We start from the raw sequence: 15,574 nt of genomic DNA, 5'->3' as shown, positions 1-15,574 counted from the left end.
GGCAGTGTAGGCGACACGACACGACACTTCGTCAGCTAGCGTCGCCCTGTGGTGTTCTGAAGCAACGTTTGAGCAGCACACGTTTTTACCCATAGGTGGCGCAAGTATTCTAAAGCCGACGTGGATGTTCTTTTTCATTCTTTTTTTCGGTCTTCATGCTTACGTTCATAGTGTTAGCGGTGCTGACTAGGGTGGCCTTGTTTTCTTGCAGAAACTCCCGGCAAAGTAGAGTTCGTTTTCTTTTTTTTTTCAGCTACGTGGCAGCCAGCCAGCGCGCGTGATTTGAACGGCACTGGCCTGGTGTAGTGTATGCCAAAAAGATTACGTGGCGTCGCCTAGATCGATACGCACCCTATCAGTCCTCGCGCATATTTATCCTGATCAATACAAACCCAACTGTAAACACTGCCGCAAACGAGACAACTAAGATCATATCCTGCGGGATTGCAAAATGGAACCCCCTCCGGGTGATCTAGTTACCGCTCCTTCCCTCGAGCGATGGGAGACCATGCTGGCTAGCTCTGAGCCCAGAACGCAAGTTCTGGCGGCGGAGTGGGCTGACGAAGTCCTCGAGGGCTATGTAATCTCGACCACTTAACGCGACCTCTTAACACCAAGGCGTTTCCGCCAAACAAAATGTTTTACAGTCAGAGTGCCAAAATAAACCGGAAAGAGGGCATTTTGGTTCTTCGCTCTACTTCTAATTGCGCCGCCGCAACTGTTTGCAGTCAGCAGCGCCTGAGGTTCCTTTCTAGCGCCTGTCCTATGTGTTTCTGCTCGCTGTCCATTGCGTATTTTAGCGCTAGTAATATGTCGCAGTATGTTTCTCATTTGGCCGGTTTCGCATCTGCTTCTTGCTGGGAGCCTGCTGAACAGACATTGCATATTGCTACTTTCGCCTTCAAAAGAACTTGATTGCAGTAAACTGCATTTTTGAATCCCTGCAGCGCCAAGTCAACTTTTTGCGACGAAGATAACCTAGGCGCACACAGTCTGCGTGCGCCTTGTTCTTTGTTTTATTAAGTTATTTCTAACGAATTGTGAGCCAACTAGCTGATTTAAAACCCTTTCTAATGGGTATAGTTGTCTGTGAATCATTCCTTGACATTTTTCGGTCCCGCTGGTTTTATATTTACCAATCACTTCTCCAAACGCGTCAGACGACATCTGATTTATGCTTAACTGCCTAATGCGGTGTTTCTGTGTCTGTGTACAATTTTTATTTGTGCGTGTTGTGCTCCGAAGTCTTTTCCAAAAAGAGTGAACAGACTGGCTGTGTGTTTCATGATGTGGCAAAAAGATAGAAGGCCAAAGACTGTTCTTATATTTGACGCTTATCTGTAGCCAAAAGCAAATGAGAAAGCAGATGTTTATTGAACACATGCTGCGGTGAGTGGCTTCCCTCCGTTAAGTACACCTCGGGAAGGCGGACCATGAGTAGCCATGAGAGCTCTGGGGTAGATCCTCGGAATGCGGTTCGTTAGCTGAAACTGTGGAGTCCATAAAGCAGGTAGAATATTGGGCGAGATATGTGACGTCCACGCTTACGATATCAGTTCTGCGCTGGTGCACACAAGGGCAAGTCTAGATGCGACGTCTGTTATCATGGTACCCTGAGTGCGCCAGTCCAGCCGTTTGTTGAGCAGCAAGCTTCGTTTTGTTAAAAATGCAAGCGATTGAACTATATACGCACAGCGACTGGAAGTCTCCGGACGCGCGCAGCATTTGATGGGGTCAGTTCGGTTCCTGAGAGCAAAACTGGCAACTTCTTCATAGAGGGTCTTACAGCATCGAGCCACACTCGTCACGAGGGGGTTGAGAATTACACAGGCGTATGTTACGAGTCCCGACATGATCACATGTATAGTCCACCGCTGACCTCCATAACGGCACCCGTGACGAAGGAAGTGGCGGTGGGCATGCAGAGGAACTTGACGGCTTCAGCGATCTCGCGCGGCTGGGCGGATCTCTTGAGCGGCGTCATGGAAACCATCATGGCCCTGTACTCGTCTCTCGTAACCTGCGTCATCGGTGTCTCTGTCCAGCCCGGCAGTACGGCGTTGCAGCGGATGCCGCAGTGTGCGAGTTCCTGCGCCACCGTCTTAGTGAGGGCTATGACTCCGGCCTTGGAAGCTGCGTATGCGCCTGCGTTCGACCAACCGCTCTTGCCCGCGATGCTGGAGATGTTCACGATGGCTGCGCCACCTTCGGGTAAGGCCTTGCCGGAACGTAGCATTTCTTGCCCGGCGGCTCGGGTCACCAGGAAGGTCCCCTAAAGAAACAAGCCAACGGATGGCACTTATATGCGAAGCACTGTCATGGAAAGTTGAGAGATTTTCAATTCGGTCACCATTATGGTGAACTTAATTAGGCACACGTCAACCACGGCACAGGTATATGCCCCAGCACAGTGTAGGCCTTCTATCGCTGCCGCAAATCGGTAGTTCGGCCTCATTTGCTCTGAGCTTACGTACTGTGCCTAAATTGCATATGCTTCACAGAAGGGTGTGTTTGAAGAAAACAAAAGCAGTGTCGTGACACAGCATTTTATAAACAGCAAGAAAACAACAGTAATAACGTAGGGAACGTATGCTCTTTGCTTAGTGCTCAGTGGCGTCAATATATCAGCAACCAGCGCAGATAAACATCCGATTTTCCCATCACTGGCTGTTTAATTATGGCCTAGCAATCTTCAAACGCTCATATTATATAACCATCTAGGACCCAGGAGTTGTGATTCTGCATCAGTTACTGCTCAAAACAAGAAAGATATCTAGTGCATGCTCAGCGAATGTACCGGGAAACCGTGGCTCTTCGGTGCTGGATTTATTAATGCAATAACGTTTGGGTTGAAGTCTTTGTAGTCGCACAAAAATTTCACCGCCTCTGTCACAAATTTATCTGATTAGTCTAGATAGGACACGCGACCTCTCTCATCTCTAACGGCAGGAGGCCACCGCCTAACGGATAGTGAGCAAACGGACCACCGTGGCAGGCGGCAGTTAAATTAATGATTGGTCGAGGGAGGTCACGTGACCTTGCGAGGTCATCACAGCTTGGCCACCATGGCATCTGCCTGCCTGCCTACCGGGTTGCGAGCTACGTGCCCCCCGTGGTGCGTGATAATTAAATTATTTAAAATAAATGCGATGCAGTTTCCACCTGGCCACCGTGGCGCTGCTCATGAGCCTTACGGGAGCTCGGGAAGAGCGACCTAAGTCTCACAAGCCCCACCGGCGGCTGTGTTTGAAACAGTCACCTGCCGAGGAAGTGACGCATAGCTTAACCGCTGCACCACTGCGCCAGTAGTGGCAAATCGTTGTTGTTTGCCACTAGTTGGCAATAGTTGGCAAATACAAATGACCGCCAATCGGGGGAGCTTTTGTGCATGCCGTGCAAAAGGCCCCCCATCCCGGACGGCGCCCGAAGGCATCAGGTTTTGGTCACGTGTACACAACTCCCCTTTCGAGAAGGGTAGATTTCTCCCTCTTGCTAATCCCGAAGAGGAGAGGAGCTGCTAGCGCATTAAGCCAGTTGAGACTGAGATTGTGCCGTGTGTTTCTTTTCTGTGTGAGGTGCGCAGTTTTTATGCTTAAATAATACCGTACGCACCTTGATCTTGCAATGACTCGCGTATTGGTTGCCTCCCGAGTATGGACAGCGTAATTTTGAAACAATGGCGAACGATTCGGCTTGGTTTGGCCAAATGTGAATTAGGTGCCCTAGCACTCCAATTTTCAGATCTGTTTCGGTCCGAAGTTCGGTCTTCGAAGATAATCAAATAATTGCGCCGTGTAATGCATATCCATACTTACTTACACTAGTCAAAGAAAACGTAACTATGCCTCGTTTTAAAAACAAGTAAAGCTACTTCTCCTTCTTTCAAACGTATGATAGCTTTCTCCTGATGTCCCTTTGAAGTTTCCACTAATTTCTCCTGTGGTTTAAATGGCGTGATCGAAATTGATGTATTCTTGCTTTGTGAAATACTTGAGCAATGATTGTTACGAACACTACTAGTAACTGTATAACCTTCTTCACAAATAATTCTGTTCCATTGCGTTCATATATGTTCATTCTTGTGCGCATACCTGTGTAGTTAGCTTTGTAATTTTCATTGCGTCTAACATACTTTTAGCGATTCCGTGCCTACTGTCACGTCAGGGATGAAGGCGTGGGCAGGAGACACAGGAGACTCTTTTTGCCTTACCTCTGGGGCATACTTCACATCGTGTATTTATGTCTGGAATAATTTGAAATTGAAATTTAAATTGAATATCAAGCAGGCTTCAGGCAAACACCAAAGAAATCGAACTTAAGCTCCGTCTTCAAGCGGGATTGGTCTTTCTCTGCTTCACATTCATAGATCGCTGGGAATACTCACACCACTCTTGGCGCATTCGCCCATTGGTTAAGCGATGCGCAACTATGACAGGTGCTGCCACCGGTTGGGCTTCTAAGAACCAGGTTGCTCTTCCCGAGCAACTTCAAGGTCACAGAGAGAGGCTTCGGACAGACAAGCATCGGCGAAATCTGAGATTGGGAGCGTTAGTTCTAACGCTATGTATAATAAAAAAAAAACATGTCAGTAAAGCTCACAAGTTCTTTATCTTCCTCGCGCCAGAGGTGCCCCGCCAGAGACGGTTTGTTTAACTGGAAGTCTGAAGCTTTTCTTCGCCCCAGGGGTGCCCCGTCAGAGACGGTCTTACGATGAGTTGAGACGCAGGGATAAAGGGAAACTTGAAGTTTATGTACAGATATTTACATCGCATACAAAATTAGGCACTGGAGAAACATTAAGCAGCAAAAAGAGAAAACAACAAAAGGTGGAACTGGCTAACACTAGGGGAGGCCCCTACTCGGCGTAGCTGACCTTAGCCCAGAACCCCTTTTCCGGCCCCGGGGCCCGGTTTTAAAACCCTAAACGTCCGGCCCACATTTGGTAGCTTGCAATCATGTTACGCTCTTAACATGATTGGCTCTTCAAGGGCATGGCCAGCCCTCCGGCTTCTATAAGGTAAACCACCCTCTCCATATCAAAATAAAAGAAAAAAACAAACACAAACGCACAGTCGTGCCAGCACGTGCGAGGTAGAAGCATCCTTTACCTGGCAAAAATAAAAGTAAAAACAAACATGAAAACACACTCGTGCCAACACGTGCGATCGGTTTCCTCCGATGACTCCCCGACCTTGGCGTCGTCTCGGAATTGGGGATTATCGGGCTTAAACGGTCAGTTACCGCTGTAACTGCCACTGCGAGCTTGGACCCGCGTTCCTTGGCGACTTAGCCTTCCCCAGGCTTACTAGCTGGCGCCTCCCCGACACCTGGTTAGCCGCGTCATCCAGCTCAGGTCGTCGCTGCTCGCGGCTAGCCGCGCTGTCGCTGGCTATTCGTCATCTCTATTGCCCCCCTCGTCAACGGCGCCCTGACGCCGTTCCGTCTGGCAGTGCTTAATCCTCAGGAATTCTGCACTGTTCGAACCAGACTTTCGTCGCGAGCTTGTGTCTCGGCTGGTATCCGTTGAGACGAAGGGATTAAGACAAGGGGAGGGGGGGTGTCGTCGTGTGGCGGCTCTTCAGCCCCAAGCTGCCACCGCTCTTTTGCCCAGCCGGCGCTAATCGGTACCGCGGGGCGATGGACACCAGAGCGGTGGCCTTCGTGCGCGTGCATCGTTCCAAGAAATGTCATTCTTCGCTTCGAGCGCACCCCACCGTCCCGTCCCGTCCCGTCCCGTCGCGGTGGGGAAGGGGGGGGGGGGTCCATTGAAGACGGCAGCGGCGGGGTGCTGAGAAAGAACGACCGGCCCTTATGACCCCGCATGCACTACCGATACCTTACAATGTCAATCTATGCGTTAACTATAGCACCCTATGTGCGACCTATAGACCTCCTCCATGTTTGCAAACAACCCAGGTGGCGCTGCAGTCGCGAACGGGCTCGCGGTAGGCAAGAGGCCAGAGAGTGGCGTCGAGTTGAGGTGGTGCAGTGCCGGTTTTCAAGGCTTGTATGCGCGTTTTGTGTTTCCGAGAATCATAACAACGGTTGATGCTTTCAACTTAGTATTCCTCGAAGTACACGGGCTCGCGCTGGCCATGTACGGCGTATTTCGACATGGTGTGTATTGTATTATGGCTAGAAAGCGCTGCAGTTGGTTTCGTTTCTACCCCAGTCATTCAATAAAATGATAAGTTTTTGACACTGAACTAGCAAGAATGATTTTACCTCGGGACAGTGCTGAGGGAAGCACTGGCGTTTTTTCGGCAGCGCCGACGTGCGCTCATCGTCTGTTGACACACGTGTCGCACAGTGCGAAAAGTGGGGACAGCGTCGATCGTGTCCCGATCTCATCTATCTCGCGTAGCCGCTCTTTTTAGCCGTCAGATCAGGCACCACCAGGCTGACTTCTCCCCTTCTTAAACTGGTCGATTTGGTGAAAAGTTTGGATTCCTGAAATTATATTTCTTCCAGCCCTGGGTCTTCTGTTTGGTTACTAAAAATTATAGCAAAATATTCAGTATAAATTCATAAAATTACGGTTTTTAGATCTGTGGTCGTCAAAAATTTTGAGGTAATGGCGTTCCTGATGGTCCTGGCACGTCGCGAATCCTGCCGGTTTCCGACGACGGAGCACCACAATGGTAGTATCACTACGCACAAGAGGGATCAGAGGTTTCGTTGATTTCAGTGCGGCATTTCTTTGATCAAAACGAAAGCGAAGAGGCCATAAACGAGGGAAAAAAACTTAAAAAAGGTTTGTTTTGTGATCTACCACATTTTCTGATTGGCATCACTCACCCCTTCGTAAATTTGTAACGAATGGAAATAGAATGATTCTATTTGTCGCGAACGATTCCAGAGACATTGAGGAGTGCAATAAATCTCTCGACTTTTTTTTTTTTGCTACAGGAGCAGTAGTATGGTAGTAATTTTTGATAAGAAAGGTACTGCGAATCTAAAAAAAAAGAAGTAATACCGCCATCATAGAGAATAGGGCGTTGGCAACGTGCTGGCATAAAAAATTTCCGCATTTTCTACTTAATTATTCAAGACCAGTGGTGACTTGACGAGGGTGTTAATTATAATTATCAAAGAACTATACTAGGTATAGCTGAAAATAAAGCGCATTGCTGAAATTAGCAGAGCAATTTCATATTTGCACCAAATTTGTTTACATATCTCAAGCATCAATAAAGAAAACACTTTTCATTGCCTCATCCGCTGTCATTCTCGCTACGTGCCTCTGTTGGTAGCCCGCCTGCGGTTGCTTCTTTCCAAACAGCCTTCGCGATCATGTACTACTTCCTGAAGCAGCTTATGACACATGCGGGATGCAATGAAAGTACGTTGTTCGAAGCATGCCAACGCGACCGCGCAAGATTGTCACAACTTACCAGACTTTTCTACTACAATCAAATAATTATGTCGTTCATCTTAAGAAATATTTTGAAGTATATATTAAATGCCCTAAAATGCGTCATTACACGTTCGTATAACTTCTGCACACGTCATAACATGCTGCGCTATCAACAAAATAACGCACTCCTCGGTGGAGAGTGACCATGCCGGCGCCCGTGCACACCAGCTCAGGGTGATAAATACCCTACGTTCGCAGCTACATGCATGCTTTTTCTTTTCCTTGCGCAATTTTAAGCGTACCATGCGGTTGTTCAGGTGAATGAGCGCGGCAATTTCTGTGCTATATGAAGTACGTTGACTGGCAGCGCCGGTCGACACCTAGACTTCGCGCTTTTACTACCACGGCTAATTTCCTAATGCGGCATTTATTTCCGAGAAACCTATTAAGGCTAATCTAATTTTCCGTTTTATGAGGCTACGCGGATCCAACAGCGACGCAGCTGGTCAGTACATGCTGCTTCTGCAGTGCGCAGCCACGATATGCAGCCGCCGGTAGTTGCAGCAGCTGCGGTAGGCACGGCCAGGCGGAACCTGTTTTGCCTACCACGCGAAAGTCGCTACTGACATCAGCGCCACCGCATCTCCGTGACGTCGCGGGGTGAAGGAGGTCATGCGGTAACAGACAAAACCTAGCGTCAGCCACTATGCACAAGGCATCAGGCATACTATGGCTATTATTATTCTTTCACTCTTACCTTGAGGTTGATCCTTAAGATATCGTCGAACGTCTCATCTGGGCAGTCGACTATAGGCGCCGCTCGATGAATGCCGGCGCTGTTGACGACGATGCTGAGAGGCAATGTGGATACGCTCCTTACGGCGGCGAAGAGTTGCTGTACGGAGGAAGAGTCGCCGACGTCCACGTATTCGGCCAAATGCTGAACGTCTCCTGTGCGAGAGTCCGGGGCCCCATCAAGCTAATCTTTCTAACACCCTCGAAGCTCTACAAAATCGCGCTGCAAGGTTTATTTTCTCAGACTACTCCTATCATTCCAGTGTCACTGCACTCAAATCACGGGCTAATCTTACTAATCTTGAAAAGCGACGCTGCATCTTCAGGCTGTGCCTTTTTCACAAATTCTACCATACGCCACTTAATGTTTCAGCAATCTTACCACTTCATCGACAGTCAAGCCGCACCAGCCATCCTAAAGCCGTCTATCCGCCCCCAGCACAGACCACAGCACATCTTCGTTCGTTTTTTGTTCAGACCGCTCGGGACTGGAACAAACTGCCTGTCGACGCTGTGCGCCACTCCGACCCACATTCCTTCAAGACTGCCATCGAACCACTCTTCACTTGAACATTATGCCCATCCCTCATGTAATACCCCACACCAAGGGGCATTTGAGGTACTAATAATAAATAAATAAATAAACATGTGTGCGCAAATGCAACAGTAGTGGGTTAGAGAAAAGCTTGAATTGGAAAAACAACTCTTGCATTCGGCACATGATTCAATTTCAAATTCAGTTCCGCGCCTGGTAAGCAGGAAATTGGTTAGATTTTTTGGTGTTTAATGTCCCAAAGTGACTCAGGCTATGAAGGACGCCGTAGTGAAGTGCTCCGGAAATTTTTACCACCCGGGGTTCATTAACGTGCACTGACATCGCACAGTACAAGGACCTCTAGAATTTCGCCTCCATCGAAATTCAGCGGCCGGGGTCGAACCCGCGTCTTTCGGGCCAGCAGCCGAGCGCCGTAACCACTGAGCCGCCGCGGCGGGTCAGTAAGCAGGAAATGAAGGTCTTAATTGGGGTTTATGCTTTCTGTTTGGTTTTATGGATGAAAATACAAAACACACATCTACGAAATAACAGCGGGGAAAAGGAAGAGAAGGAAAGGCAGGTAGATTAGCCGGAAGAACAACCAGTTTGGTATATACTCTCCACTGGGGGATAGGGTTGAGGGGATATAAAGATTTGATTTGATTTCATTTATTGTTTCCTTAAAGTCCCGAAGGCATCACATAAGGGGGGACATATTGGTTTGCAACGACGAAAGGCGATGCGAACTTGCATAACGAACAGAAAATCAAACATACAAACTCACACAACAAGGGCTCTAATCATGTCAAGGTTCAACTGCAGGTGATATACACCACTCTTGAAAGACAAAATAAACAGTATTCGCTACAAAGTGCGCTGAAGTGTTCAAAATCTATGAGCGATGAATTTTTATTTTCTCGCGGAATGTTTTGTGAACAGTGCATGTGGCGATGTCGTTAGGCAGTGAATTCCAGAGTGCTATTTCGTTTGGAAAGAATGAGTTGTAAGCAGTCGTGTGGCCACTGATGCGTGCTATCGGGTTTCCGTGACGGAGCCGAGAGGACATTCGTAGTGGGGCGGTTAAGAAGATGAAGGCCGAAAGGGAGTAGGAGGAAAACAAAGTCAGTATGCAAAGTAAGCAAGCGTTCGGTAAAGTCCCAGCCTACCGGGTAAAATGACTGATATAGATGTAATATTGAAAAAGTAAATGCTGTTGAGGTTTCAAAGAGCACTCATCAAAGCAAGAGAAATGTAGCCAGAGATGAAACATGAAAAAAAGTTCAATAATCCTGAGCTGCCACGCACAGGCGGGTACAGCGATGCGCCGACGCGTAAAAACGAACAAGCAGCATGGACGTGCCGGTCACGACGATAAGTGCGAGCCTTTGTCTTTGAAGGCGTTGCGTCAACCAGTTCTCAACAAATATGTCAAACACGCGCCAAAAGTGGGTCACAAGCACGCCAGAAGCACCTGTAATGTGGTTGTGACGTGCTTGTGACCCATTTTTGGGCCAGAAGCACCTTTAACTTGCTTGTGACGTGCTTGTGACCCAGTTTTGGCGCGCATTTGACAGACCTTTTGCGTGCTGGTTGTCGCAACCACTTCGAAGACAAAGGCTCGCACTTATCGTCGTGACCGGCATGTCCATGCTGCTTGTTCGTTTTTACGGCGCTGATTTCGAGTGCGTCCCACATTTGCATGGCTGGTTTTAGGTTCTCTGGGCAGGGTCTCCAACCTTTCGCTGCATGGCCAGAGCTGCTGCTGGACCCAATGCCCGGTTTAGTTCACAATCTTAGCAGCCAGCCCTCCGAATTGTGTGCCCGCCCCGATTCGCATTGATTAATCCTCGCTCGTTATCCCATTTTCGCAGCACGCAAGTGAACGCTAAACTAACAACACAGATAATAACCCTTAAGTTTTTCCTGTTTAGGCCGTCTATTGATGCCATTCATTTTCTTCGGAAATACATTCGGTTTATTGACCGCACTTAGTCTTTTTTTTAAGAGTCTACACTACCGCATTTCCCTTCAAGACCTGTTTCCGCATTGTATCTACCGAAGATTTGCTCCCTTGAAGTATACTAATGAACCAACTTGATGAGTAGGTCAACTCAGCAGCAGATTCATGCTGGCAGCACAGCCTCTGGGGCTTGACGTCGGAGAACTAAGAAAGCAGATTTAATGTAAAGTGTTGGGTGAGTAGGTATGATTCCATGGTGAAAACCACGGAAAGTAACAAGATCGAAACAGGCATAAAATCGCATACGCGCCATTCGTAATTAAAACTTAAATGAAGACGTCTAGGTTTGTATGCACAGAGGCAGAACTAAATATACGCAACTGCGCAGCCGCGAGAGGTACCATGTCCAAAGAACAAAAAAGCCAAAGCACGCACAAATGACGTCATGAGATCAGAATTAGGCCGCACCTAAAGATACAATTCCACCATTGATGAGAATTACAGCGGGGTAACTAATACAGTCGCGAATTGTTCTCGCATTAAGCACGGCCTGAATCCCTTCCTTGATGGATGGGTTCCGCTGCATTCTAAGATCAGTGGTGTTATCAGACATGAGAACATACTCACAGTCATTTGGCTAACGGAAAGATGAGAGTCCTTTCCTATTTTCGTGGCATTATTGTGTTCTATGAGCCGATGATTTGAACAGCGACTATACTGCCCGATATAGACATCGTCGCCGGAGGCAGGCATTTGATATGCCACACTTGACCAGTAACAAGCTGCCAACTTCATAGTGAGCTTTGATGCTTGCACCTGTAGTTCTTGAACTTGAACTTGATGAGTTTTTTTTTTGTCGGGTCATGTTTGCTGGCGCCTGTCTCTACACAGAAAAAAAAAACGCTGCTTGATTTTTGCTCCGCGCAGTATTGAACGGTGAAGAATTATGTCCCTTTTTCTTCTTTTAAACGTGCCTTGTCACTAAGTTGCGTCCATGCTCAGGAGCTAGGCTTTCAAAACCAGGCCGACCATTTACACGCCTCGAGATTTTCCATTACGATGTTTTCAAGTGCATGAGAGAAGATTTTCAGGTCGATAAAGGTGGCTGAGGCATAATCCGCTACATGCAGTGGATGTCTCAGAGGATAAAACGTAACGCTAGTAGGTGGGATGTAGACGTCGCCTTGACTGCCCCACAGTATAAGTGGCCTTGTTCGGACGGCTTTCGAAAGGAAATGAAAGCGATAAAAGAAAAGGTAGGAGAGCAAAGTGCAACATAAAGCGTACTTCAATGCTTTAGTATAAGTGGCTTGTTGCGACGGCTACCGTAAGGAAAGTAAAATCGATAAAAGAAAGCGTTAGAAGTGCAGAGTCTAAGAAGAAGTGTAAGAACAAAGCACATTAATGCCATGAAAGCTGTCAAAAGCTCTCCTTTTTCCGCGAACTGCAGTGAGTATAAGGGTGTGTTCCCGTCTCTGATAACATCTCAAATCTTTCGAGGCGTTGGTGGCAGGGGTATTGTGAAGCCAAGCAGCTACTGCATTAGTCGCCCTTTGGTCGCTATTACAACCAGTGGTGAAATCGCCTTTACAGAAACGGCCTCAGTCTTGCGTTGGGTAACTACCACACCATGCCCAGCTGCAGCCTCAGCCCACCTATTGACCCAATGACCTGCGTGGTCTTGGACGCACAAGAAAGCTTTCTCACTGCTTCTCAATCTCGCCCGTTCATTTTTCTTTTTTGCTATGGCAATGAGGTACGTTTCACAGGTGTCAGTTTTTGTATTTTGTGGTCTGTCTCTGCATATGTTTACGTCCCTTCTTGCATAAAAAAAAAGGCGTGAGTAGCCCATGTGGCGCATTCTTCCAGTTTTGTCCTTGCGGATTTTGCGCTCTTTTCATCAAGAAATTAAACATCACAATGCAACCAGTTGCCCACCAAGAATATCCTAAACACCCTTCAAGAATATCCTAAACACCCTTCAACTACCATGCTGCGTTATGGTTGAAAAAAACAAGGGACTAAAAGTGGAGACCATTACGTTAACTCGGAAGGTAGCGGATATTCATCGAGAACGAAGGGTGACCCCAACGTAGAGTTGAAAAGTATTAAACGGGAGCTGACAATACCATGAGGACGCACTTCCAAACTAGATAACAAAACTGGGAAGATTAGCTTTTATCGGTTCGACTAACGCTTCTACGTATAGCTTTTGTAAGCCACTAATATTATAGAGCAGCACAAGGCACTTAACGTATTCGCATCTAGGACATACCCTTTAGCAAAATACACCACTGTAGCCCGCAGAGACGGCCAGGGTGCCCTCCAACAAAAATAAGAGAAAGGCGCACGAACGCTAGGTGTAGGAGGTACCGCATTGATAACAAAACGACACGCCATGGTTGGAATGGCCCCAACGCTTTGACAGAGAAAAATTCCAGCACATTCAGATGACCTTGCGATTGCTCTGTTTCAACCACCGCTAACAATTTCGGGCCGTGACCGAGTCACCCTGTAGCGATAGCTACGACCAGGGCGACTAATAATCGACTAACCTGGTAAGGACTGGGCCACTTTTTTGGCAGCCTCGAGCTGCCTGTCAGCGACGACCACGGTGGCGCCATCTTCCGCCAGGGCGTGGCACACAGCCTCGCCAATGCCGCTGGCACCGCCCGTCACCAGAGCCAGTCTTCCGCTGAGGGCCATGTCCGCTGCAGCCTCGGTCGAATCGTAGCGAGCAACAAAACACGGGGCCCGATCAGCGAGCATTTAAAGCCAGATCGAGTGCCAGAGTTCGGCGACTCCGTGCGCGTTTGCACAATCGACGGATGCACACGGTTTTGAGTTGCATCGATTGCGGTAAATCCGTGCTGTATTGTAATGCACTGGCTCACACTTGGCGAACAATGCAGGCGGCAATCAGCGTCCTGTTTCAGCGTTGTGATTGATGATAAGCAGAACGTAAAAAATGTGATCAAAGGTTTTAAGGCCGTGTGCGTCAAGAGTAAGAGAGGCATGAGAGGACGCTGCAAAGGGAAGCGGCAGAGGAGAAGAAAGAGGGATACGATGGGTGACGACGTGGACAGAAGAGAGGTGGAATACTACCGGTTGTTTCAGAGCATCCTGCAAGCCCATCCCTCGGTAGCATGATTAAATAGAGAGAGAGAGAGAGAGAGAGTAAAGCTTACCAAGCGGAGAGTAGGAGGGTGGCTTTTTCGGCATAGTAATGCCAGTAGTAATCGGACGGGAAAAAAACAAAAAAAAAACAATACAATTTCATTGACTGTGTACATGTTCCGTTATTTCTAACAGCTAAAGTTTTAACTATTGCAGTGAGGCCCATGGTTGCAATTAGACATCTTCACGTGGCCGCTAGTAATATACGCATCAGTTCTTAGTATTTCGGAAAAATTATTGCGCTCGCCGCTGTTGCGCAACGAAGTTTGGTCATCCGCACGTCCCTTAGCGGCGGACGTGTCACGTGACTTAACTGCCACTTTCTGGCGCAAAACATTGCTGGCCGCTGCTCGTGCCTTAATTTTTGAGTCACTACTCCATTTCCCCGCACAAAATCTCCAGGGCTGGGAGGTGGTGTTGCCGCAGTGCGAGAAAGGAGTGAAATGCCTAATGGCACGCGTAGCCGTGTGACGTCTGCTTGTGGGTGTGTCTGGGCGCTCACAGAACCGGCTCTACTTTCATAGAACTCGCAGGATTTAAAATAATTCGTTGTGGCCGAGGGCCGAGCGTAATCGCGCTTTTGAAATTCTAAAACCTGATGTAATTATTGGTATAGGCCAACTACAAATCGCTTATTCCAAGAATGTAATGTATGGTACTAGAAATTAGTTTACAGTTAAAATGATTCCTCTTTTTCCTGCTACAGTTAACAGCTTACTACAGTTAAAATTATTCGCCCTTTTTCTGATGTCCGCCACAACTGTTATATCACTATGTCGCAAAAGCCATCGTTTTGCGGCAGAAAATATCTTTTTCTAAAAATTACTGGGGGCTTTCCTGAACCATCTGGTATTACCAGCCCGTTACAAGCGCGTCTGATCCAAACTGTGAGCTGAGACCCGAGTTTCGTTACAAATTAAACATAACCGAGAAACGCAAAAAAACCTTTTGTGTCCTAAATGTTGAGAAAATGGTCTTCTCCATCTTGCTGCAGTATGGAGTGGGATATGCTCAATATATGCGCATATACCTCAATAATAGGCTATGCGTACTTGACCTGCAAAGACAGTAATCGCTCCGTGCTTGCTGTCGACCTTAGGCACACGGTTCAGCATAGCGTGGTGAGAGTCGGAAATTGTGACACGGGAAAAGCTCATGCAATAAAGGACACGGGGTTTCCTTCCAAATAACACTTCGAAACATGCACCCCTTTGTATACATACCCTAGGAAACATTAGCAACGCTCAAAGAAAAAAAAAGAAAAAGAAGAGCACTGATACCCCCCCCCCCCCCCCCCCCCCTTCCTCTTAATATACGCGGTTTAGCGCTTGTTTCTCTCGTCGAGTTGGTTCATTTTTTGTCAACGGCTGTTAACCCTAAAACATTGCATAACACGCGGACCAGAAACGTATATTTTCCTTCTTGTTCGTTTATCAGCGCTACACGCGCACGTCGAAACCGCTATGAAAAAGAAAACGTGGAAAAGTTGAGCAAAAACGCTGCTCGTAAATTCTTTCAAAGGCTACGATCATAATAATGTAGGGATATGCCATAACGATGCTTTGGCTATCAGGTGAAGACGTGCTCAGGCACGGATCGTCCAGGCTCGAGATATCCTCAACTTCAATTGTTTTCCATCACGAACACATCCGGTGGTAACACCGCAGGAATTCAGCGAGGCATTGCACCAGATTTGCGGACTTAGACGCCAGAGGGTCTGACACCGTGACGGTCTGTGCACGTGTATCGG

At 47.7% G+C, this 15,574-nt stretch overlaps 1 protein-coding gene across 1 annotated transcript; it reads right to left on the bottom strand.

The window, feature by feature from the left end:
• Window positions 1–1,619: 1,619 nt before the first annotated feature.
• On the bottom strand, window positions 1,620–13,365 carry LOC149340898 ((3R)-3-hydroxyacyl-CoA dehydrogenase-like). The gene is made up of 3 exons (XM_089551358.1): window positions 13,203–13,365; window positions 8,115–8,308; window positions 1,620–2,272 (listed from the first exon to the last, which is right to left on the bottom strand). Exons 1-3 carry the CDS (start codon window positions 13,351–13,353, stop codon window positions 1,856–1,858), a joined length of 762 nt encoding a protein of 253 aa, XP_089407484.1. The 5' UTR covers window positions 13,354–13,365; the 3' UTR covers window positions 1,620–1,855.
• Between the last annotated feature and the right edge of the window lie 2,209 nt (window positions 13,366–15,574).

This window comes from Amblyomma mixtum, chromosome 6 (assembly GCF_055824585.1).
Source record: "Amblyomma mixtum isolate Tamu chromosome 6, ASM5582458v1, whole genome shotgun sequence".
NCBI classification, from domain to species: domain Eukaryota; kingdom Metazoa; phylum Arthropoda; class Arachnida; order Ixodida; family Ixodidae; genus Amblyomma; species Amblyomma mixtum.
This window is presented reverse-complemented; position numbering and strand designations above follow the sequence as displayed.